Raw genomic sequence first — 25,252 nt, 5'->3', positions numbered from 1 at the left:
TAGAGGATCGCACTTCACTAGCGAAGTGATGGCCAAATTGTGGAAAATTTTGGGGGTTAAAAGGAAATTGCATATCGCCTATCGGCCAGCCTCTAGTGGTGGTGTAGAACGATACAATCAGACCATCGTTAATGTCCTTAAGAAATTTGTTAAGGAAACAGGCAAAGATTGGGATGTCAAACTCCCGCTGGTCCTGATGGCGTTGAGGGCTACTCCGAATACAGTTACAAAAATGTCATCTTTTGAACTGATGACAGGTAGACGGATGGTACTGCCCCAGCACTTATTGTATCGCACTACAGATCAAAATTTGATCAATGCTACCACCACACACCAGTACATAGAGGATTTACGTAAACATCTGCAATATGCTTTTGCCTTTGCCCAGCGAAATTTGGAAAGAGCTGCAACTAGTGCTAAGACATACTATGATCTCAAAACCTCCAAGAAGGAATATGAGATTGGTGACAAGGTCTATCTATACAACTTTGCAAGAGACCAGATCAAGGAACGGAAATTCCTTCCATCTTGGAAAGGTCCGTTCTCTATCATTGATAAAATCTCTCCGGTCGCATATAAATTGCAGGTGACACGGTATGGTGAAATCAGTGATAGATGGGTGCACATTAACCAATTACGTGCTTGCCATCCGAAGTCTCAATTGCAGTTGTTGGAGGACTGAACCCACCAATTCCTATCTGGAGATATTGAGATCATTATTAAATTTCCTTTAAACATATAATTCATCTTTTGCCTTACAGGATCCAGTAACATAATTTTATGTATATCCATTACTCAAACTGTTCATTTTAATAATTTAGAAAGGAAGGCCCAGACTATGACCAGACCGGCGATCGGAGGTGTCAATGACCGGACCCTAGAAGGAAGCTATAATGTCCTGTGGGAAAGACCAGATGCCAGAGATCGATCCGGAGACGATAACCTGATGTCCCAGGCCACCAAGGGCTAGTCCAGAGGAAAAGACCCGCCTAGGAGACCGTCTAAGAGACCTGTCGTGCGGAGGACCCATGGACCCCAAGGTGGATGTGCCAGGCCAGGCCGGCCTCATCACAAGACCAGGATCGTCATCGGAAGTGTCCATCTAAAGACGCCGAGTCAAGTTGAGGAACAACCAGCATGACCGCTGCCATTTTATTATCGGAAATTTTTTTTTTATTATTTCAGTCCCTTCACCGGAGAAGACGAACAATCACCCTAGCCAAAAGCCTCACTCATGTTTTTCGATACAGACACCCCTATACACGTGCCTGTACCCCAAAAACAAAGGGGGATTTTGTTGTGGGCTTTTGGAATCATGTCAAAAATATGACTTTTATCAAGACATAATGTTATATAGCAAACAGCTCAGCAGAACCGGATGTTAAGAGTTAATTTTGTCTTGGTTAAACCTTCAAGAATTCTAGTTAAAGAACTGAAGAGAACAGGGAATTAAGACTTTTCCAAGACAATGGGATTGTTTAAACTGTCCACAAGGACTATTTGTATATGGAAGTGAGAAGAATGCATCTACAGAAAGTCAAACACATAGGACTCTGACTTGTAAACATTTCAACAATAATGAGACGGGAACTCAACTGTTTGAAAGCTTAACCAAAACCTGTAGAGTGTGATGAACCAACAAACCTCTGAAACTATTACTATCTACTATTGTTCACCAAGGGTGAAAGCATTAACCATTGTTTACCATGAGTCCAATACAAGGGCTAGGCAAACAGAGATTTTTTTTTCCCTACACAGAGGAAATGTTGATGCTGAAACCAAGGGGTGAAATTCAGGACATTTAAGTTTAAAAGTTCACTGTATATCATTACAAAAATGTACTACAAAAACAGATTATAAATAAGATGTCATAGACTTTAAACACCACTAAATACTCAGCAATGGGAACTATATATCACTAACTTGAGTATTGAGATGATGGGAAGTAAGATGTATTATAAACTAGCATTAGTTACATGTCTTATCAGGAAACAAACAGGATGATACTTCAAGGAGGAATAACCGAATATACACCTATATTCCATGGTCCCTATTTAGAATATCATAGGTATGACCACTGCTATATCTGGATAGAGCCGTATATTTTATTCCTGAAATTACCTGAAGATTCCACCCAAGGTATGAGTCATCTCAAATACTCACATTGTTCTGTGATACATGACCGCCACCTGGCGGGCAGGTGAGAAATAGCTTATGTACACACATTTCTCAACTAGCCAATCAGGAAGCCTGGTGGGAAGGTATCTTAGAACAATGGACTAGTGGATATAAAAAGCCCATGTGCTGTAACATAAAAAAAAAAAACCTCATGAAAAAGAAGAACCCTCATAAGACCTCATGGAAAGACCTGACATCTGAAGAAGATCTCTGCTGAAATAACTACTCTTCCATCTTTTCAAACTTCCTAAAACTTTAAACCTCTAAACTTATAACTTCCTACATTCTCCCCTATTGAATCTCACTTGCCTATATATCAGTCTAAAGGCGTTCCACTGCCAGCTAAATCCACGGGAGAGTTGCCTAGTCTGACGTCCGGGTGTGGTGAGATGTTTATTTGATTTGTATTAATTACTTTCTCTGTTGTGTAGAATCATAAAATTACCTTAGTGTAGTACAACAATATTGGATAGTTAGATATATGTAGTCAGATACTGTGTTACTGTTAAAAAAATTGTTTATTGCCATATTATAAATTTTTCCATATTTCATAATTTATTGAATATTAATAACCAGAGTATCATATATCAAGGGCTTACTTCTTGCAAGCCTATGGCCACGGCATGTAAGAATATAACCTTTGAGATATTCGAAATTATTAATTATTAATAAATTTAATAAATATCATATCATTTAAATTTGTGATTGATGTAATTAGTTAGAGACATTATTAGTGTGTCTTACATTGGTAAGATATATTTTTGATTGTGTGTACCAATATTCATTTATCACCAGTCTTTTGTGTTTTGTGTTAATATATATATAATTTTTGTACATAAATAAATTTTTATATTTATCTATTATAAGGCAAATTTTGTGTGTATGGTACGAAATCATATTGGCTAAAAGAATTCAAGGTACAATAATAAGTGGTGATCAAATTATCAAGGTGTCCAAATTATTGGTTTACTAAATATTTGCCGTATTTTAACGGCTGGAGGCACTGTAATATTTCATCTAAGGGAAAGGGACACGCCCTTTATAAATAATATATATCCTTACATAAACCACCACAACACTGGTTTCCGCTACGCATCCCTATTTAAGCTCATCCACATTTCAACATCACGAAAGCTTCCTGGATGACCATCATCCTCTGCCTTATCTTCCCTGAGACTCTAGAACGTCATTCCGCCGCATCCGAAGGCACCCTGCTGCATCCATGGGAACGCCCGGGCGCACTCGGCCCATCCTGCTCTGGCTTCGTGTCACTCTGCCTATCCTGTTCGGCTGGAAGCTATCCCTACCTATTCCGTATAGTATAATAACATATGTGAATGTAATGGAGGTCTTTTGCTTTTCCTGATTGAGGGATTGGGAGGCGGGAATACTGTATGTAAGGCACAGAGAGATGCTCCGAGGGGATTGCTGCAGCTAATAAGTTAACATGATTTTGGCTTTGTGAACGAGCATCACCTCTCTCCGCCCACCGCCTGATAACTCCTTTTAGAATTTTTTTTCTTTTTTCCTCTCCGTCCAGCCTGCAACCATTATCTGATCCTGTGTGGGAGAGTGGCCTGGGGCCTTCCATGCCTTTCTGAACTTTTCATGTAATTATCCCCTGCATCCTTGCTCCCTTTTCTCAGACATGCGAGAGGTGATGCTCGATTCCTCTGCCACAATAGGGGCCTTAACCAATCCACTTTTTCTTATATACTGCTCAGTTTTTCCCAATTGCATATGGACATTGTCAGGTTTTGATCCTATGGAGCATAGTTGGTCAGTGTATGTAGACGTGGGGCCTTATGTTATTTTTTCCTGTTATTGCACTGTTTTTCACATGCATTGCATATGTTGCATTGTTATACTTTTGCCTCTCTTTCAGGTATGCCTGTACTACTCACTATGGCCCCTATCAACACCCATTATAGACATATTTCTTATACCAGACCTGATCTCTTCTAGGCACACTTGACTTTCACTTATGTACCTGCTTCACATGCACCATGGTATTTTTTCCTTTGCAACAAGCAGCGGTGCTTCTTTGCTGGTTCCCTACCCCCCTTGTGGCACCCTTTTTCCACCCTCCTCGTGTGCAATCCCTATATGCTCTAAGACATGCCGTTTTTCCAGAGACGGTCCGTAAACAGGGGCGGACTGACCATTTGGAAACTCGGGCACTGCCCGAGGGCCCGGGGTCAGTAGGGGGTTCCATGAGATGTCCCTGGTACCTTTTTCATAGGCTATTTTGAGTTTGGGCAAGGACACATGGGCCCCATGATCCCCTATTGCCCGGGGGCCCATGAGTTGTCAGTCCGCCCCTGTCCGTGACTTTACCCTACATATTTGGCGCCGAGGGCCCATTGTTACATTTTCCCCTCTCAAACCCTTCCCCACAGAACCCTACATTTTTTTTCTTTACTCTTTGTAAGAAGCCACCGACCGGCGGTTGTTCTCTTCCTGGTTCAACGCCTACTTCGTTCCCCACACAGTAGGCTCTGTTTTTACTGAAACCTTTTTTTTTCGGCTACTATTATTATTACTATCCTTCTTCCATACTCCTTTTCCCCTTTGTCTTCCTTTTTTTTCCTTTCTGATCCTTTTATTCTCTTCTTGATTCTTCTTCTCTTACGTGGAGAAGCGGGTCTTCTCCTCAAGCCGATTATCTCTAATCAAAGGGTCGGAAGTCCTCCTGCGCTATAAAAGGAAGTATATTTAACCTAAAGCTGCCAACACTCAAAAACTGATACCAAAAACAGTGTTAATCATATACAGTTGCAAGAAAAAGTATGTGAACCCCTTGGGATTACGTGGAGTTTTGCATGAATTGGGCATAAAATGTGCTCTGAACGTCATCTAAGTCACAACAAAAGAAGAACACAGTCTGCTGAACATAATACTACACAAACATTAGATATTGCCATGGTTTAATTGCACATAACATGTAAACATTTTCAGTGCAGGGAGGAAAAAGTATGTGAGCCCCTAGCTTAATGACTTCTCCCAGAGCTAATTGGAGCCAGGAGTGAGCCAACCTTGACTCCACTCAGTGTGATGATATCGATGTGTTGCTGACAGCTGTCCTGCCCTTAAAAAACACACACCTGTTTTGGGTTTACTGGTTTCAAGAAGCACTGTCTGATGTGAACCATGCCTCACAGAAAAGAGCTCTCAGAAGACCTACGATCAAGAATTGTTGACTTGCATGAAGCTGGAAAGGGTTACAAAAGTATCTCCAAAAGCCTTGATGTTCATGTGTCCATAGTAAGACAGACTGTCTACAAATGGAGAAAGTTTAGCACTGTTGCTACTCTCCCTAGGCTTGGTTGTCCTGTAAAAATGACTGCAAGAGCACAGCGCAGAATGCTGCATGAGGTAAAGAAGAACCCCAGAGTGTCAGCTAAAGACCTACAGAAATCTCTGGCACATGCTAACATTTTTGTTGACACATCTATAATAAGGAAAACATTAAATAAGAATGGAGTACATGGGAGGACACCACAGAGGAAGCCATTGCTGTCCAAAAAGAATATTGCAGCACGTTTGAAGTTTGCAAAAGAGCACCTGGATATTCCACAGGACTACTGGCAAAATATACTGTGGACAGATGAAACCAAGATTGAGTTGTTTGGGAAGAACACACAACACTATGTGTGGAGAAAAAAAGGCACAGCACACCAACATCAAAACCTCATCCCCACTGTAAAACATGGCGGAGGGAGCATCATGGTTTAGGGCTGCTTTGCTGCCTCAGGGCCTGGACAGATTGTTGTCATTGATGGGAAAATGAATTCCAGAGTTTATCAAGACATTTTGCAGGAAAACGTACGACCACCTGTCCGCCAACTGAAGCTCCGCAGAGGATGGGTGATGCAACAGGACAATGACCCAAAGCATACAAGTAATTCAACAAAACAATGGCTGCAACAGCACAGAATACGCCTTCTGGAGTGGCCCAGTCAGAGTCCTGACCTCAACCCGATTGAAATGCTGTGGCATGACCTTAAGTGAGCGATTCACACCAGACATCCCAAGAATATTGCTACACTGAAACAGGTTTGTGAAGAGGAGTGGTCCAAAATTACTCCAGATCATTGTGCAGGTCTGATCTGCAACTACAGGAAACGTTTGGTTGAGGGTATTGCTGCCAAAGGAGGGTCAACCAGTTATTAAGTCCAAAGGTTCACATACTTTTTCCTCCCTGCGCTGTGAATGTTTACATATTATGTGCAATTAAACCATGGCAACATCTAATGTTTGTGTAGTATTATGTTCAGCAGACTGTGTTCTTCTATTGTTGTGACTTAGATGACGTTCAGAGCACATTTTATGCCCAATTCATGCAAAACTCCACGTAATCCCAAGGGGTTCACATACTTTTTCTTGCAACTGTATATATAAATAGTGTAGCGCTCATATCAAATAAATGCATACAGTGTGACTCTTCACTGCAAAATACTAAGAGAATAATGAAATTAAAATAAAATAATGAAAATCATATAATGTGACTCATCACTCCAATAGTGCAAAAACATGTATAGTGTCAGACCTAAAATAAATATCTGTGCCCCTCACTTCAAACCGTGCTCACACACTAAATTAATACAATATCTAAAAATGTGCCTTCCACTTGAAAACAAACGTGCTCATACACTTCATATATTAAATATTAGATCATGTATCAACACACCCCCTAACACTTGTCATGAATATTTGATTAATGATTTTATATCCTGTAAAACTGAGGGAGTTGTGTATTGTTTGGAGTGTGATTGTGGACTCCAATATATAGGCAGAACAAAGAGGCCACTGTGGAAAAGGCTCAGGGAGCATGTTCAAAATATTAATAAAGGATTTACAAAACATAGTGTCTCGAGACACTTTGCCATATATCATAATAAGGACCCCAGCAAAATGAAATTTTGGGGGATTGAGAAATTTAAGAAGCATTGGAGGGGGACTAATAAAATAAAATCGCTGAGTCAGGCTGAGTCCAGGTGGATGTATTGCATGAACACACTAGTTCCCAAAGGGTTAAATGTCGAATTCGACTTAAATTGCTTTATCAGTGACTTTTGAATTAGATATAAATTGCGTTACCAATATTTCTCTAATTTTAGTATAGATATTCTAATTGGTACTTATATGTGGTTTTACTATTATAATCAATTTCTCTTTTTATAAATTTCATTTAATTTTAATTTTATTTTTTTACTTTTAATTTTATGGCTGTTATAATTATTTAGTATGAAATATTGATTCTCTATGCATCAACTGTATTTATTAGGGTTGTATTCAATCATGTTAATGTGTGGGTAGATTGCATGATGAAGGGATAGATTTTTAGAATGTTTCTATTTTTATATATATATATATTTATATATTTTAATTATATTCTGAGTGTCAGGTAGAACATAAGGTCATCCTCTCCATCCATCCCCTAGTGGTAGGTTGCAATTTAGCTCCTCAATATCTTTATATTGATGGGTATTATTTTTATATATATGTCCAATTTGTATAAGTCTTATTAATTTTAATATTATTGAAATAATGTATATTTTAATTATTTAGTTTACCGGGATTCCGGGACTCCGGTAAATAATGAAATCAGCGTGGGTATGTGGATTAAAGATTACGTTTTTTTCCCCACATAGTCTAAGGTGTAATATGTGGCATTTCAAATAAAGAAGGTCACCAAGAAAGTGGCCGCGGTTAGAATAGGGGTATGTCTCCGAGAAAATGGCCGCGGTCACCGCTGAATACATGCAAGGTATGCCGTGATTGCCGTTAATTAATAGGTCCAGTATAAAGGGAGGAGCTGCATTCATAATGCGATACCCCAAGGAAGTCACGAGCAGACAGTGACGTAACGCGTAGGTACGCGAGTACGCAGTTTCCGGTGCGCGGTGACGCACCTCCAGCGTGCGACGCCATCTTGGTATACCCAGGAAGTCCCACACACATGCAGTATACCCACACATCGGTGAGGAGGGAGAACTGCGAACTATGTGAGTGTTATTCCTTCTTTTGCAATAAAGGAGTCATATTTGCACTAATACTACACTTAGAGGGTCTCTTTTTTTGGCTCACTGGGCGGGTGAGCCACTGTTCTCTAGAGACATCTGGGCTGATTAGGGGCAATAGGAGCCCCACAAGGAGATCCACTGGAGGAAGAAGGCTGCTGAACCATATGATTTAAGGATCCAGGGTGATCCTGCAAGCGTGTTGGCCCCTAGGGGTCACAGGGAGGAGGTGAGGAGGCAATCTAGCCACATACAGAAGAAAAGTTTTGGCACAATCACGGAATTGTTGAACACCATTACACATTGCATGATTTTATTCATCACTGATTGGACATTTTTTTGATCATTTTGAAGAGTGGACACGTTTCTTGCACTTCAGCACTTTATGTTTAGCCCCATGTTTGTTAGGGGGTGTGTTGATACATGATCTAATATTTAATATATGAAGTGTATGAGCACGTTTGTTTTCAAGTGGAAGGTACAATTTTAGATATTGTATTAATTTAGTGTGTGAGCACGGTTTGAAGTGAGGGGCACAGATATTTATTTTAGGTCTGACACTATACATGTTTTTGCACTATTGGAGTGATGAGTCACATTATACGATTTTCATTCTTTTATTTTAATTTCATTATTCTCTTAGTATTTTGCAGTGAAGAGTCACATTGTATGCATTTATTTGATATGAGCGATTATCTCTAATACTTTTTCTTCTCTGTCTATTTCTCTTCCCTGGGACTGCTCCTTCCCTCTCCCCCCCCCTTTTTTTTTTTTTTGTTTGTTTGTTTTTCTTTCCTTCTCTCATTCCCTCTTCATTCCCCTGACCCCCATGTGTTGCATCATCAGATTTATACGACATTGAACTGTAGATATGCCCTCCCCCAACTCTTTGCCAGGACAACTGTCCTTGAAAGTTCTCTCACTTAATGTTAAGGGCCTGAACACGCCAGAAAAGCGCTCCATGCTGCTTTCCTACTTGCATAAACAAAAAGCGGATGTAGTCTTTATCCAGGAGAAGCACTTCCGTCAAGATTCTATTCCCAAGCTTTTTAACTTCCGCTTTCCTACAGTTTTCCACGCCACTAATCCCTTAGCTAAATCGAAAGGGGTCGCCATCCTGCTCGCCAGACATCTCCCCTTTAATATGACAGATACTCTTCTGGATCCCAAAGGTAGATATCTGTTTATAAAGAGCTCCTTCGCCAATCGACCCAACACGTTTGCTAACGTTTATGCTCCCAATGCCAAACAGGTTTCGTTCACATGCTCGCTCAGCTCTGCCCTAGCCGCTTTCCAAACGGGTGTGCTGATATTGAGGGGAGATCTGAATGTCCCTTTAAGCCCATTGTTGGACTCCTCTTCGGGCAGCTCCTTTTTGCCTTACAAAGCTCTTAAGCAGATACGCTTACAATTACAACACTTGCAACTACACGATTCCTGGCGAACTCTCTACCCTACTGTTAAGGACTACACTTTCTGTTCCACACCACATAACAAATACTCTAGGATAGATTACTTCTTCTTGTCACAGTCAGATTTCCCACTCCTTCATGCTGCCTCCATAGAACCGATGGTCCTCTCCGATCACCATCCCATAACCATGACGTTGCGGTTTCCCGAAAAACACATATGCTCGAAGTACCGGCGCCTGGACGCTTCCCTTCTTACTGACATTGCTATTGAACAAGAGATCCGTTACAACCTGACTGAGTATTTCTCCTTGAATTGCTCTTCAGACACCTCTCCCCTCACGCAGTGGGAAGCCCATAAGTGTGTCATTCGCGGTACACTCATAGCTATAGCGACAAGACGTAAAAGAGACAGACAAGCGTTTGAAACTCTTTACGGACAGGATTCAATCTTTGGAAAAAGCCCATAAGCAGACTCTAGCTGCGTTGACCTTGTCAGAACTTACGAACACCCGCATACAACTTCTCACAGAATTGGGTACGGTGGTCAAAAAAAGATACATTCTTTCACAAAAATTGTACTATGAAGTCGAAAATAAGAGCAGGAAGTTTCTAGCTAGTGCTCTTCACGAGAAACGGTCCAGCATGACGGTACATAAAATCAGAGGCTCCGATGGCACGGTGGCTACATCCAACCCCGACATTGCCTCCCATTTCGAACAGTTTTATAAATCCTTATATAATCTCCCTCCTGAACATCCCCCTCTGCAGACCGACAAAATCCAGAGCTTCCCTGATCTCTGAATTCCTTCATCTTTATAGCCCAGCTGCTCTCTTTGAGGAACAGGCTCACTCTCTGGAAAAAGATCTGACCCTGATTGAGCAACAGTGCGCTGTAAAGCAGATGAAACCTGGTAAGAGCCCGGGTCCTGATGGTTTTTCAGTAGCATATTATAAATCCTTCCTAGACATCCTAGGTGCCCCTTTTCTTTCCGCTTTCAATACTCTCTCTCAGTCTCCCCAGTCACATTCCCGACTTTTAGAGGCTTACATTATCCCCAAAAGCGGTAAGGACGATACTCTGGTTCCCAATTACAGACCTATTTCCCTGCTGAATGTTGACATCAAATTGTTCGTGAAAATTGTTGCTAAACGGCTCCTCCCCTTGCTTCCCGCCCTGATCAATTTAGATCAGGTGGGTTTTATCCCTGGTAGAGAAGCAAGGGACAACACCATTAAGGCCCTTAATCTCCAACATTGGCTTTGTAAATCTAACACTCCTGGATTTTTTCTTTCTTTAGATGCTGAAAAGGCCTTTGATAGGATTGCATGGGACTACTTGAAGGCGTCTTTGATGGCGTTGGGTTTGGGGGAGAGAATGCTAAACTTCATAATGGCCCTATATGCTGATCCAACAGCTCGAGTCCGGGTAAAGAGACACTTATCAAACCCCTTCCACCTAAGAAATGGAACACGCCAGGGTTGCCCCCTCTCCCCGCTCCTGTTCGTCTTATCCCTTGAGCCTTTGTTAAGGAAAATTTGCTCAAATCCTGATATCAAAGGGATCAAGGCAGCAAAGAATATACTGTAAGCTTGCTGCTTATGCGGATGACATCCTCCTGTTTCTTGTCGACCCCCATACCACATTGCCGAATCTATTGAAAGACTTCGCTTTCTTTCAATTTCTGTCGAATCTTAAAATCAACTTCTCTAAGTCCTATGCTCTTAACATCTCTCTTTCCCCTGACCTGGTTTCATTTTGTCAGTCTCACTTTCCGTTTCAGTGGGAAAGGAATGCCCTCTCTTATCTTGGTGTTGTTGTGGTGGTTTATGTAAGGATATATATTATTTATAAAGGGCGTGTCCCTTTCCCTTAGATGAAATATTACAGTGCCTCCAGCCGTTAAAATACGGCAAATATTTAGTAAACCAATAATTTGGACACTTTGATAACTTGATCACCACTTATTATTATACCTTGAATTCTTTTAGCCAATATGATTTCGTACCATACACACAAAATTTGCCTTATAATAGATAAATATAAAAATTTATTTATGTACAAAAATTATATATACATTAACACAAAACGCAAAAGACTGGTGATAAATGAATATTGGTACACACAATCAAAGATATAACCTACCAATGTAAGACACACTAATAAGGTCTCTAACTAATTTCATCAATCACAAATTTTAAATGATATGATTATTTATTAAATTTATTAATAATTAATAATTTCGAATATCTCAAAGGTTATATTCTCGCACGCCGTGGCCATAGGATTGCAAGAAGTAAGCCCTTGATATGTGATACTCTGGTTATTAATATTCAATAAATTATGAAATATGGAAAAATTTATAATATGGCAATAAACAATTTTTTTAACAGTAACACAGTATCTGACTACAGATATCTAACTACCCAATATTGTTGTAATACACTAAGGTAATTTTATGATTCTACACAACAGAGAAAGTAATTAATACAAAATCAAATAAACATCTCACCACACCCGGACGTCAGACTATGCAACTCTCCCGTGGATTTAGCTGGCAGTGGAACGCCTTTAGACTGATATATAGGGCAAGTGAAAGATTCTCAGTAGGGGAGAATGTAGGAGGTTATAAGATTAGAGGTTTAAAGTTTTAAGAAGTTTGAAAAGATGGAAGAGTAATTATTTCAGCAGAGATCTTCTTCAGATGTCAGGTCTTTCCATGAGGTCTTTATGAGGGTTCTTTTTTTTTTAAAGCACATGGGCTTTTATATCCACTAGTCCATTGTTCTAAGATACCTTCCCACCAGGCTTCCTGATTGGCTAGTTGAGAAATGTATGTACATAAGCTATTTCTCACCTGCCCGCCAGGTGGCGGTCATGTATCACAGAACAATGTGAGTATTTGAGATGACTCATACCTTGGGTGGAATCTTCAGGTAATTTCAGGAATAAAATATACGGCTCTTTCCAGATATAGCAGTGATCATACCTATGATATTCTAAATAGGGACCATGGAATATAGGTGTATATTCAGTTATTCCTACTTGAAATATCATCCTGTTTGTTTCCTGATAAGACATGTAACTAATGCTAGTTTATAATACATCTTACTTCCCATCATCTCAATACTCAAGTTAGTGATATATAGTTCCCATTGCTGAGTATTTAGTGGTGTTTAAAGTCTATGACATCTTATTTATAATCTGTTTTTGTAGTACATTTTTGTCATGATATACAGTGAACTTTTAAACTTAAATGTCCTGAATTTCACCCCTTTGTTTCAGAATCAACATTTTCTCTGTGTAGGGAAAAAAAACTCTCTGTTTGCATGGCCCTTGTATTGGACTCATGGTAAACAATTGTTAATGCTTTCACCCTTGGTGAACAATAGTATATGGTAATAGTTTCAGAGGTCTGTTGGTTCATCACACTCTACAAGGTTTGGGTAAGCTCTCAGACAATCAGTTTGGTTCCTCTATTGTCATGTCCAGACCTTGTATATGTTTACCTGCTTATTGAAGTCTGAATAATGGTGTTTGATCACCTGTAGAACTTTAAAATAGTATTGTCTCTAGGAGGAAAGAAAAACAATCTCTTCACCCATTACATTTCTCTAGCTAGATGGTTCAACCAAGACAAAATTAACTCTTAGCATTCGGCTATGCTGAGCTGTTTGCCATATAATATTATGTCTTGATAAAAGTCATATTTTTGAGACATGATTCAAAAGCCCACAACAAATCCCCCTTTGTTTTTGGGGTATAGGCACGCGTAGAGGGGTGTCTGTATCGAAAAACATGAGTGGGACTTTTGGTTAGAGTGATCGTTCGTCTTCTCCGTCTTCTCCGAGTCAAGTTGAGGACCAACCAGCGGTGATGCTGGTTGGTCCTCAACTTGACTCGGCGTCTTTAGATGGACACTTCCGATGACGATCCTGGTCTTGTGATGAGGCCGGCCTGGCCTGGCACATCCACCTTGGGGTCCATGGGTCCTCCGCACGACAGGTCTCTTAGACGGTCTCCTAGGCGGGTCTTTTCCTCTGGACTGGCCCTTGGTGGCCTGGGACATCAGGTTATCGTCTCCGGATCGATCTCTGGCATCTGGTCTTTCCCACAGGACATTACAGCTTCCTTCTAGGGTCCGGTCATTGACACCTCCGATCGCCGGTCTGGTCATAGTCTGGGCCTTCCTTTCTAAATTATTAAAATGAACAGTTTAAGTATGGGATATACATAAAATTATGTTACTGGATCCTGTGAGGCAAAAGATGAATTATATGTTTAAAGGAAATTTAATAATGATCTCAATATCTCCAGATAGGAATTGGTGGGTTCAGTCTTCCAACAACTGCAATTGAGACTTCGGATGGCAAGCACGTAATTGGTTGATGTGCACCCATCTATCACTGATTTCACCATACCGGGTGACCTGCAATTTATATGCGACCGGAGAGATTTTATCAATGATAGAGAACGGACCTTTCCAAGATGGAAGGAATTTCCGTTCCTTGATCTGGTCTCTTGCAAAGTTGTATAGATAGACCTTGTCACCAATCTCATATTCCTTCTTGGAGGTTTTGAGATCATAGTATGTCTTAGCACTAGTTGCAGCTCTTTCCAAATTTCGCTGGGCAAAGGCAAAAGCATATTGCAGATGTTTACGTAAATCCTCTATGTACTGGTGTGTGGTGGTAGCATTGATCAAATTTTGATCTGTAGTGCGATACAATAAGTGCTGGGGCAGTACCATCCGTCTACCTGTCATCAGTTCAAAAGATGACATTTTTGTAACTGTATTCGGAGTAGCCCTCAACGCCATCAGGACCAGCGGGAGCTTGACATCCCAATCTTTGCCTGTTTCCTTAACAAATTTCTTAAGGACATTAACGATGGTCTGATTGTATCGTTCTACACCACCACTAGAGGCTGGCCGATAGGCGATATGCAATTTCCTTTTAACCCCCAAAATTTTCCACAATTTGGCCATCACTTCGCTAGTGAAGTGCGATCCTCTATCAGACTCTATCCTCTGAGGTAAACCAAAACGTGAAAATACATGATTTATTAGCAATGCAGCACATGTCTCGGAGCTGTTATTTGGTGCTGGTATACATTCGACATACTTGGTGAATAAACATGTAACTGTTAACATATACCGATTTCCTCGTGAAGATTTTGTTACTGGCCCAATAAAATCCATCTGAAGGTCTGACCAAGGCATACATATCCCCCTCTTCTGGAGAGGTGCTCTGTGAGTTGGCTTGGTAGGTTGAAATTGGGGACATATTAGGCAACCTTGGCAGTATTCCTTCACATCACGTAACATATGAGGCCAGTAGGCATAATCCCGCAGGATCTCATACGTGATCTTCTCTCCACGATGACCGGAAGTGGGAGCATCATGGGCATGCTGTAGCATCAAACCTCTAAATTTAAGTGGGACGACCCATTGTTGTACGCCACCCTTTGAGGTTCGTATCAACAATCCCTGATATAAAGAGAATTGGGATTTGGATTTCATTAAGATACGTAAATCCTCCTTCCCACTACATACTTCCTTATTTATGGGATTTTGGTTGGGATCTTCTATATGACTATAAAACAAGCCAATTATTGGGTCTTCTTTTTGGGCAGTAATTAAATCCTCACTAGGAGAATCGTGACTCCACTGTAATGCATTTGGATCACCAGCTGTTCTGGCCTGTTGCCTGGTGACAGCTTCAACCTGTACGGTACCTAAAAATTGGTCAATGTCTAACAGTTCACCGGTGATTGCCCCTTCCTTGGCTAGAGAATCGGCCAGATCGTTCCCTTCTTTCTCGGCACCTAGAACCTTGGAGTGGCCTTTGGTCTTCTTGAAGTGCAGGGTGAGATCATTGGACCTTACCAGTTCATCGATGTGACAAAAGAGCTTACCATGTTTCACGGGTTTGTGATTACTCTTGTTCATGTTGTTTCGCTTCCACCTAGGGAAATACTCTACAAAACTATTCCTGACATAATTGGAATCGGTTATGATGGCACACTCTTTGATGTTGAACTCTATAGCCATCTCAACTGCTCTAAGGATTGCAGTAAGTTCAGCAACCTGACTGCTTTTTGGTCCAAGTTTGTATCCCACAGAAATTGGGGTGACACCTTGGGTCCAAACGATTCCAATACCTGCCACTAGTTGGAGCTGTTCCCCATCCTTGTGATGAAAAGCACAACCATCCACATATACACACGGCAGCTGTTTACAGTATTCTTCATCGTAAACCTTGTAGGGAGAGAACAGTTGTTCTTCCAGAAAGTCAGTGTCCGGGCCCTCCATAGTAGGCGTAGTTGCGGAACAATCATGGAGCTCGGCTAGGCCCTGGGCTACTGGACTTTCCTTGTTCTGTTTGTACCGAATTTCAAGAGGCCACCCTTGCAAAGACAAAGTCCAAGCAGTGATGCGGCTATTAGACACATTTCCTCCCTTGATACGTTCACTCTTTAAATACTGTAAAGGCTGGTGTGCCGTTTCAACAATGATTCTCTCTCCCTGAATGTAACTGCGAAAATTCTGTAATGCCCACACGGTGGACAATAGAGCTTTTTCACAGTCACTGAACTTTACTTCAACCGGGGACAAAGTTTTACTGGCATAGGCAATCACCTTACTGACATCAGCACGTTTCTGGTAAAGAACAGAACTCATACTTACCTGCGTAAACCCTGTCTCTAGATAGAAATTTTTACCCCCTTCGGGATATCCGAGACACGGGGCTTGTGTGAGACGTTCCTTTAATTCCTTCATGGCGTCCTCCTGTTTCTTACCCCACGACCATCCGACATCCTTCTTCAGTAGGTGAAGCAACGGCTTGCTTATCTCGGCGTAATTATCAATAAACTTACGCGAGTAGTTTACCATACCTAGGAATGATCTCAATTCTTTAAGGTTAGTAGGGACTTTACAGTTCAGAACCGCCTCAACTTTCTTCTTTTGTGGGTTCAAACCTTCAGCAGTAACTTCATGGCCTAGGAAGTTTACCTTTGTGCGGCACCACTGGGCTTTTTGTAAGGACAGTTTAACTCCTGCTGCTTTTAATTGGCCCAGGACATGCCGAAGTTCTGTAATGTGTTTGGCCATATCTGTACTTTTGATCAGGATATCGTCCACATATGCCAACGTCCCCCTTTCGAAGGCGTCTGGCATGGCCTTGTGCATGAACACAGCAAATTCATGTCCGGAATTTATGAATCCGAAAGGCATTCTCACCCAACAATATTGTCGATTCCCAAAACTGAAAGCCAGTTTGTATTGGTCTTCCTCACTCACCTTTATGGTCCAATACCCTTGTGCACAATCCAAGGCTGTAAAAACCTGGGATCCTTGGAGCTGGGCGAGACATTGGTCTATGTATGGGACAGGCCATCCTGACATGTACACACGTTTGTTTAGCTGACGGAGGTCAGCGCACAAACGCCATTGTCCATTGGGTTTTAAAATACCCAGGATCGGGTGGTTGTAGGAGCTGTGGATGGGCCTAATTATACCCCTTTCATGTAACTTCCTGATAATCTCAGCTAGAGATTCATAGGAAGCTAATGGTAACCTATACTGTCTTACGAATACTGGTGGGGCATCTGGATCTGTTTGGATCCTAGCGATGTGTAGGTCAGTAGTCCCACAATCGTAAGAATCCTTGGCAAAGATCTCTTGGAATTCAAGGAGAAGCTCTCGGAGCAATTGTCGGTCGAGATCACTGGCACACGCGTCGGCGAGGGCCACCATCTCTTCCACTAACTCCTTGAATCCAGGAAAGCTTTCCGGCTGACCTATCTCATATGCCTCTTCAAGTTTCGTGGTGAGGTCATTGGGTATGTGATGTGTGTGTGTGTTCTCCTGCCATCCAGGTTCTTTGGGGTACTCTTGTTCTTTGATTGGGTGATCAAAGACAATTGATGTCTCTTCGACTCGACAGGTGCCATCTTTAGAATCGAATGGATAAATGGACTCTATGGTGAAAATACCCTCTGGTAATGAATGGAATGTTTGTTCAATTAATTGTTCCTCCGACAAATATTCATCGAGGATGAGTCCAATCACCTGGTTAGTAACCCCAAAGGTATAATATTCAGTCTCTACCGCTAGACCAATAAGGGTCTCTTTGGGTAAGACGATGTCCTGATTGGACAGATTATGTATGTAAATGTACATCGGGGATTGATGTGTGTTGACTAGGGGCGTGTGTGTAATGTTCAGTCCCTCCCCCTGCATTTTATGGGAGAGGCATACCAATGCATCTGACCCCTTCAGTCTATGTCCCTTTTTAACTTGGATGGGGAGTATGAAGTTATTTATGCCCTTAGGAATTGTAATCTTCTGGGCTACCTGGACTTCAACAGCATAAGGCATCTGTTGCTGGGATTTTAAAGCTAAGTCCAGATTTTGGTATTTTTCGGGGTCCCCCTTTAGTCGACTCCATAAACAGTCATTAATTAGGTCGACTTGCATTGCAAAGCGATGTAATACATCGTTGCCAAAATAAATTTTAGTTTGGGGATTATCCAAGACTAGGAACACATGGGTGGCTGTTTTGTTTCCTACAGTGACGTTTAAGAGACACCGAGCCATTGAATTGTGATCATCAGAGTCATCAAGGGAGTCTGAAATCCAATGACGTTGAGGTGTGGAGAAACGGATCATTTCCATTTCGGTCAGGTGTTTTATCAACCCATGGCTTACAAAGCTGTGTTCCTGTCTCAAATCTAGTTTGGCATATTTTGACCTATTAAGACCATTTATCCGGATGGGGATAAACAAGTCGCTGTTAACCCTTTCAATACCTGTCAAGAATTGGGTATGATCTCCCCCTTTTCTTGGTTTATCCTCCTGATGAAAAGATATCGTAAGGATGTCATCTTGGAGGGAGATATCTTTTATTTTATCTTGGGGAATTCTAAAAATGTGTTCCTCATCTCTTCTGATAGGGTTATGGTCATCAGGTTTGATAACCGTTACATCAGGAAGTTGGCTGTTCCTGAAATGGATTTCTAATGATCCAGGCCTTTCTTCCACCAGGTGGCAGTGTTGTCGGGAATGGGGAGTTTTAAGTTTCCCATATTTAATTGGGGTATTTACCTGTGACCACAGGACTTGGTTCACACAGTCAACTATGGTGTTCAGCCTTTTTAGGAAGTCCATCCCAATTATCATGTGGTGCTGGGAGATACTGGCAATGATGATGGGGTGTCTCAGTTCCTTATTACCCAGTTTCAGTTTAAGCCAGGCGGTACCCATGACTTGTAACGGGTCTCCACCTACACCAATCAATGAGCTGTCAAAACTTTTAAGTCTCGGCTTGGTGGGCATGACATTCGCCACTTTGTCAAAATGTTCCTGTGACATGATGGTTGCTTGGGATCCAGTGTCTATTAAGCCGACAATCGAAAGATCACTGGCATCCTGCACCTGCACCGTGGCATAATATCTCCCATCAGATTCAGTCAGCTCACACATGAAATTAGTGTGGTTGAAGATCTGTGGGCCCTTCAATAACCTATGACTAGCTCTTATCTCACCGCATGTGGTGGACACATCACCCTTATCCTCCCTGGTGGGATTCTTGGACTGTCTCAAGACAGAAGCACAACTAGAAGTTGGTGCTCCGTCTGGCTTGTCAATCCTGATGACTTCCGATGCCGCGACTATATTAGGGGCAATAGATGGACACTGAAAAGCAGGAGAATCATTAATAACCAACAAATGGTCCCCCTTTGCCTGAGGACTAACTTCTCCATTAGTAGGCGTGTCAGGGACGGGGCACACATCTCCTGTCATTTGACTCAGTGTCCTCCCCTGTTGGTTTAAGGCTTGGTTGCCTGTTAATTCTGTGACCCTTGGTTGGTCACAGGAGCTGCTCCTAAAAAAGGATTGGATGGAAATTGAGTGACAAGCCTGTCCATTTGTTCAGCCATTTTGCTGACCTGTGCCTCTATTTGTCCAATACGCTCAGAGGAGTCATTCTGTTGATTCTCCCTTTTCCTATACTTGCGCTTGTATTTTGGACGAGACTGGTAATGAGACTCAGAGTCAGAACTACTGCTCTGATCCCGACGCCATTGTTCTCTCTGAGGTTTTGGGGTCTCCCTGTTATTAAAGGGAGCCTGGGGTACTGTATCCCCCCTTTGAGCTTGAGGGTGTTCTTGGCGTGGAGGAAATCTTTGGAAGTCGGAGTTTTTATTAAAATTGGGATTCTTATTGTAATTATGGGGCCTGTTGAAATTGGGGTTCCCATAAAAATTCCCATGTTGGTTTTGGCGAGGATAATAGAACCTCTGAGGATACCATTGCCTCCTTTGATTCTCATCACTATACTGGCCCTTACCATACTTTTTATTCTTCTCACTTCCACTACCGTAGTTCCCTGGCTTTTGTCTATCCTTTCTCACCCACTGGTTTTGGGGTGCAAAGTTATGGACCTCCTTCACTTGCTGGGTTTGAGGTACAAATCTAGGGGAACCATTGGTTTTACCCCCACGGACTACTTCCGCATATGATTTCTTCTCTGCCTGCAAATTTGGATTTGGAGGGGAAACGGTAGTGGCTGCTACTATCTTGGGGCTATTTTTGGGTTCTCTTTTTATCCCGCCCTCACTGGACTGTTGGATCGAGAATAAATAGTCACTCTCTCTCACCAACCAATCAAGAGAGCATCCCTTTCTGTAATCCTTTGCAAGTCCCAATTTTATGTAAGCAGGTAATGCTTCATAGAATAGTGTCTTGAATTCTGGCTGGTTAGGATTGGGATCCTTTTCAGCCAGGAAATAGGCATTTCTGAGGACAGCCAGAAATTCTGCAGGGCTTTGGTGAGGACCACACTTTAAATTGTAGGCCGCAGCCTTGGCAGAGGTTACAGTTTTATAAGGCCCAAATTCCATGTGGCACTTATGTTTAACCTCTCTCCAGGACTGATTGGAATAGGCCCTCAAGGTCTCAAAGAATTGCCGGTATTTCTCTTCAAACACCCATGGCAGCAATTCTATTTTGGTGTGGTCATCTCTAATGCCCAGAATCTCTAACGTCTGTTCATATGTTCTCATGTGTTCGGTGATCTCAAGGGACCCTTTCTTAGAAAACATAGGAACAGTGTCCTTCAGGAACTTAATAACCTTTGGGGTGTCATATCTCCTGAATGACCCCTGGGATTTCCCTTCCTGCCTATATGAAACCTCATATTTTTCTTCAGAGCGCTCTGGAGTGTATCTTGAAAGCTTAGGAGGTGACCTATATTCTGACCCTGACTCACTATCAGATACTTCGCTGTGATGCGGGTATCTCCGCTCATCAGCCTCTGGCTTGACTGGGTTGGTCCGTCTTTGGACCCCAGAATTTATTTGGGCCGTCAACCTTATAATCTGCTCCTCCAGAGTTTTCTGCTCAGATTTTATCAAGGTAAGTTCTGACTGGTCATGCTTATCCCCTGGGTGAACTTTAATTTTGACAGGAGATAACCTCTCTGATCTGAAGTACTCCACCTCATCTTTTAAGTCCTGATACTTCTTTTGAAGTTGTTTTAATTCCTGAAAGTTTCTCTCATACAGGTCCTGAGCACTTCGAAAGTCTCCGACCAATCTATCATAATGTTTCTCGGATTCGTCTAAACGAACACCGGCATGACCAAGCTTCCCTTTCAAAGACTCAATGTCCTGATTTTTGCTTTCTAACAAGAGGCGGGCCTCTGACAACTCTTCCCTTAGAGTCATGGTCTGTTGGGCAGCTCCAGCGGTCATGAACCATAACATGGGCCAAGCTTCTAGGAGAAGTCTGTCACGGCTTCTATCACTTTCTGCTCCAGCAAATGCTATTAAAAACCCAACAACCTGGCCCTTTTGGTTGAACAGGTCCTCAAAGGTACTCATGGCCTGCTCTTTCTCTTCATCCACAAATTCATTATTACTATCCCCCAAATTCAATCTCTTGCGGAGATAATTTATTACTTCATTTTCAACATACTTCTGCCAAGCACCGGCAGCTTTCCGAGCTGGCTTCATTACTTCCTGCTCAATGCCTTGAGCCGCCATATTTTCCTCGTTATGCTTGGAAGAGGTGGATCCGTGATTACTGGATGCCATTTTGATACAAAATATATGTTTGATAAAGTGTACAAATATACAATCACCAGTGCGTTTTGTGTTATGGTACGATTTCTATGGATCTCAGCAGTGCCTCCAAATTTATGTTGTGGTGGTTTATGTAAGGATATATATTATTTATAAAGGGCGTGTCCCTTTCCCTTAGATGAAATATTACAGTGCCTCCAGCCGTTAAAATACGGCAAATATTTAGTAAACCAATAATTTGGACACTTTGATAACTTGATCACCACTTATTATTATACCTTGAATTCTTTTAGCCAATATGATTTCGTACCATACACACAAAATTTGCCTTATAATAGATAAATATAAAAATTTATTTATGTACAAAAATTATATATACATTAACACAAAACGCAAAAGACTGGTGATAAATGAATATTGGTACACACAATCAAAGATATAACCTACCAATGTAAGACACACTAATAAGGTCTCTAACTAATTTCATCAATCACAAATTTTAAATGATATGATTATTTATTAAATTTATTAATAATTAATAATTTCGAATATCTCAAAGGTTATATTCTCGCACGCCGTGGCCATAGGATTGCAAGAAGTAAGCCCTTGATATGTGATACTCTGGTTATTAATATTCAATAAATTATGAAATATGGAAAAATTTATAATATGGCAATAAACAATTTTTTTAACAGTAACACAGTATCTGACTACAGATATCTAACTACCCAATATTGTTGTAATACACTAAGGTAATTTTATGATTCTACACAACAGAGAAAGTAATTAATACAAAATCAAATAAACATCTCACCACACCCGGACGTCAGACTATGCAACTCTCCCGTGGATTTAGCTGGCAGTGGAACGCCTTTAGACTGATATATAGGGCAAGTGAAAGATTCTCAGTAGGGGAGAATGTAGGAGGTTATAAGATTAGAGGTTTAAAGTTTTAAGAAGTTTGAAAAGATGGAAGAGTAATTATTTCAGCAGAGATCTTCTTCAGATGTCAGGTCTTTCCATGAGGTCTTTATGAGGGTTCTTTTTTTTTTAAAGCACATGGGCTTTTATATCCACTAGTCCATTGTTCTAAGATACCTTCCCACCAGGCTTCCTGATTGGCTAGTTGAGAAATGTATGTACATAAGCTATTTCTCACCTGCCCGCCAGGTGGCGGTCATGTATCACAGAACAATGTGAGTATTTGAGATGACTCATACCTTGGGTGGAATCTTCAGGTAATTTCAGGAATAAAATATACGGCTCTTTCCAGATATAGCAGTGATCATACCTATGATATTCTAAATAGGGACCATGGAATATAGGTGTATATTCAGTTATTCCTACTTGAAATATCATCCTGTTTGTTTCCTGATAAGACATGTAACTAATGCTAGTTTATAATACATCTTACTTCCCATCATCTCAATACTCAAGTTAGTGATATATAGTTCCCATTGCTGAGTATTTAGTGGTGTTTAAAGTCTATGACATCTTATTTATAATCTGTTTTTGTAGTACATTTTTGTCATGATATACAGTGAACTTTTAAACTTAAATGTCCTGAATTTCACCCCTTTGTTTCAGAATCAACATTTTCTCTGTGTAGGGAAAAAAAACTCTCTGTTTGCATGGCCCTTGTATTGGACTCATGGTAAACAATTGTTAATGCTTTCACCCTTGGTGAACAATAGTATATGGTAATAGTTTCAGAGGTCTGTTGGTTCATCACACTCTACAAGGTTTGGGTAAGCTCTCAGACAATCAGTTTGGTTCCTCTATTGTCATGTCCAGACCTTGTATATGTTTACCTGCTTATTGAAGTCTGAATAATGGTGTTTGATCACCTGTAGAACTTTAAAATAGTATTGTCTCTAGGAGGAAAGAAAAACAATCTCTTCACCCATTACATTTCTCTAGCTAGATGGTTCAACCAAGACAAAATTAACTCTTAGCATTCGGCTATGCTGAGCTGTTTGCCATATAATATTATGTCTTGATAAAAGTCATATTTTTGAGACATGATTCAAAAGCCCACAACAGTGTGCAACTTACCTGTAATCTTGACGACCTCTACACCAAAAATTTCCTTCTCGCCCTTCGTTCTATACAGGAGGATCTCACTAAATGGCATCGCCCTTGCTTCTCTTGGTTCGGAAGGGCGGCGATACTAAAAATGAACATACTCCCCCATCTACTCTCTCTTTTTCAAACATTGCCGATTCTTCTGCCACTCGCTTTTTTTGCCTTCTGTAAAAAATTGTGCTCCCTATTCCTTTGGGACCATAAGCGGCCACGCATTGCATTCTCCCAACTGATCCTTCCTAAACTTAGAGGAGGAATTGGGCTCCCTGACCTTCACCGCTATTATTGGGCTTGTCACCTTTCCCGCATAATCGATTGGCACGTCCGCTCGGCTACCAAAGATTGGGTCCATTTGGAGAATGCCTTTTCACCCTCACCCTTGGCGTCGATCCCATGGCTCCTACCAAGGCATACCCCTCAAGTCCTTCTCACACACCCTCTGCTGGGGCCCACCTTAAAAATTTTCCGCTTGGCTTGTAAGTCTGTATCCATTTCTGATATGCCCAACTCCTTAACCCAGACTTCCCTCCTGGCATGCATGAAGCCTTCCTGTCCAAACACTGGCCGCACCCTCAGATTATAGTAAAACACTTTCTTCATAAAGGCAGGATAAAAACATTTGCTGAATTACTAGACAGCCTGGGTATCTGTGATTTCCCTGTCTGGGCTTATCTCCAGATGAGACACTTCTTGCTTTCGCATAAAGACCGTCACAACTGGGCCCGTCCTCTTACCCTTTCGAATCCGCATGCTCTAAAGCCGAACCCCAAAAGCATTTGATCTCAGAGGTGTACCCCCTCCTTGTTGGGAGTAGGACCTACAATTCTCTTCCTTCATGCCGTGCATGGAACAGAGAGCTGGATACCAACCTGTCGGATTCAGATTTGGACCTAATTTTTAGTTACTCCCACAAATGCTCCCTCAATGTTTCGACGCAAGAAAACAGCTACAAACTGGCCTCCAGATGGTACCGAACTCCTTCAAGAATTCATCGCTACAACCCTTCCTTGCCCAACAGCTTTTTTTTTTAGGATACTTTACATAAGTATAAAAAAACATGATACTCGTTATCGGGGTACAGCTCACCCTATACTGCGACGCAGCGCACCACATTGCAATATAGTTCCAGGCATACGATAAATACATTCGATAATACATTCACTCAGCGGTATGATGCCTGACGTGATGTGCGTGGCGGACGAATCCCCAGACCAACACGTCATGCATAACGCCGCTTACCCCGAGACCATAGCATCCTAAGACAAAGAACATTTCCTACCATTACAAAGTCATGCAAGATACGATTAGTTACAATATACAATAAGCATCGGGTGTGGGGGGGGTGGGAAAGGGTCACAGGCCCGAAGCTTTATTGAAGGGACAAAGACACGCAAGGGGGAGTAGGGGGAAGGGGAGATCTTCAGATGTCCTCTTCCGCCTTAAAGTCCATCAAGGTATAGTCCCTG

General features: G+C 41.5%; 1 protein-coding gene across 1 annotated transcript in view; it reads left to right on the top strand.

Annotated features, from left to right (window-relative positions):
- Positions 1–10,255: 10,255 nt before the first annotated feature.
- Positions 10,256–25,252, top strand: part of LOC149438132 (forkhead activin signal transducer 3-like) — a 30,363-nt gene continuing 15,366 nt past the window's right edge. The window contains exons 1-3 of the mRNA XM_089660226.1: positions 10,256–10,332; positions 10,433–10,524; positions 10,912–11,039. Coding sequence (XP_089516352.1) covers positions 10,256–10,332; positions 10,433–10,524; positions 10,912–11,039 — 297 coding nt within the window. The remainder of the gene's footprint in view (positions 10,333–10,432; positions 10,525–10,911; positions 11,040–25,252) is intronic.

The sequence above is a fragment of the Staurois parvus genome, unplaced genomic scaffold (assembly GCF_062004578.1).
Source record: "Staurois parvus isolate SC_StPar_1 unplaced genomic scaffold, SC_StPar_1.0 ptg001215l, whole genome shotgun sequence".
Lineage (NCBI taxonomy): Eukaryota > Metazoa > Chordata > Amphibia > Anura > Ranidae > Staurois > Staurois parvus.
This window is presented reverse-complemented; position numbering and strand designations above follow the sequence as displayed.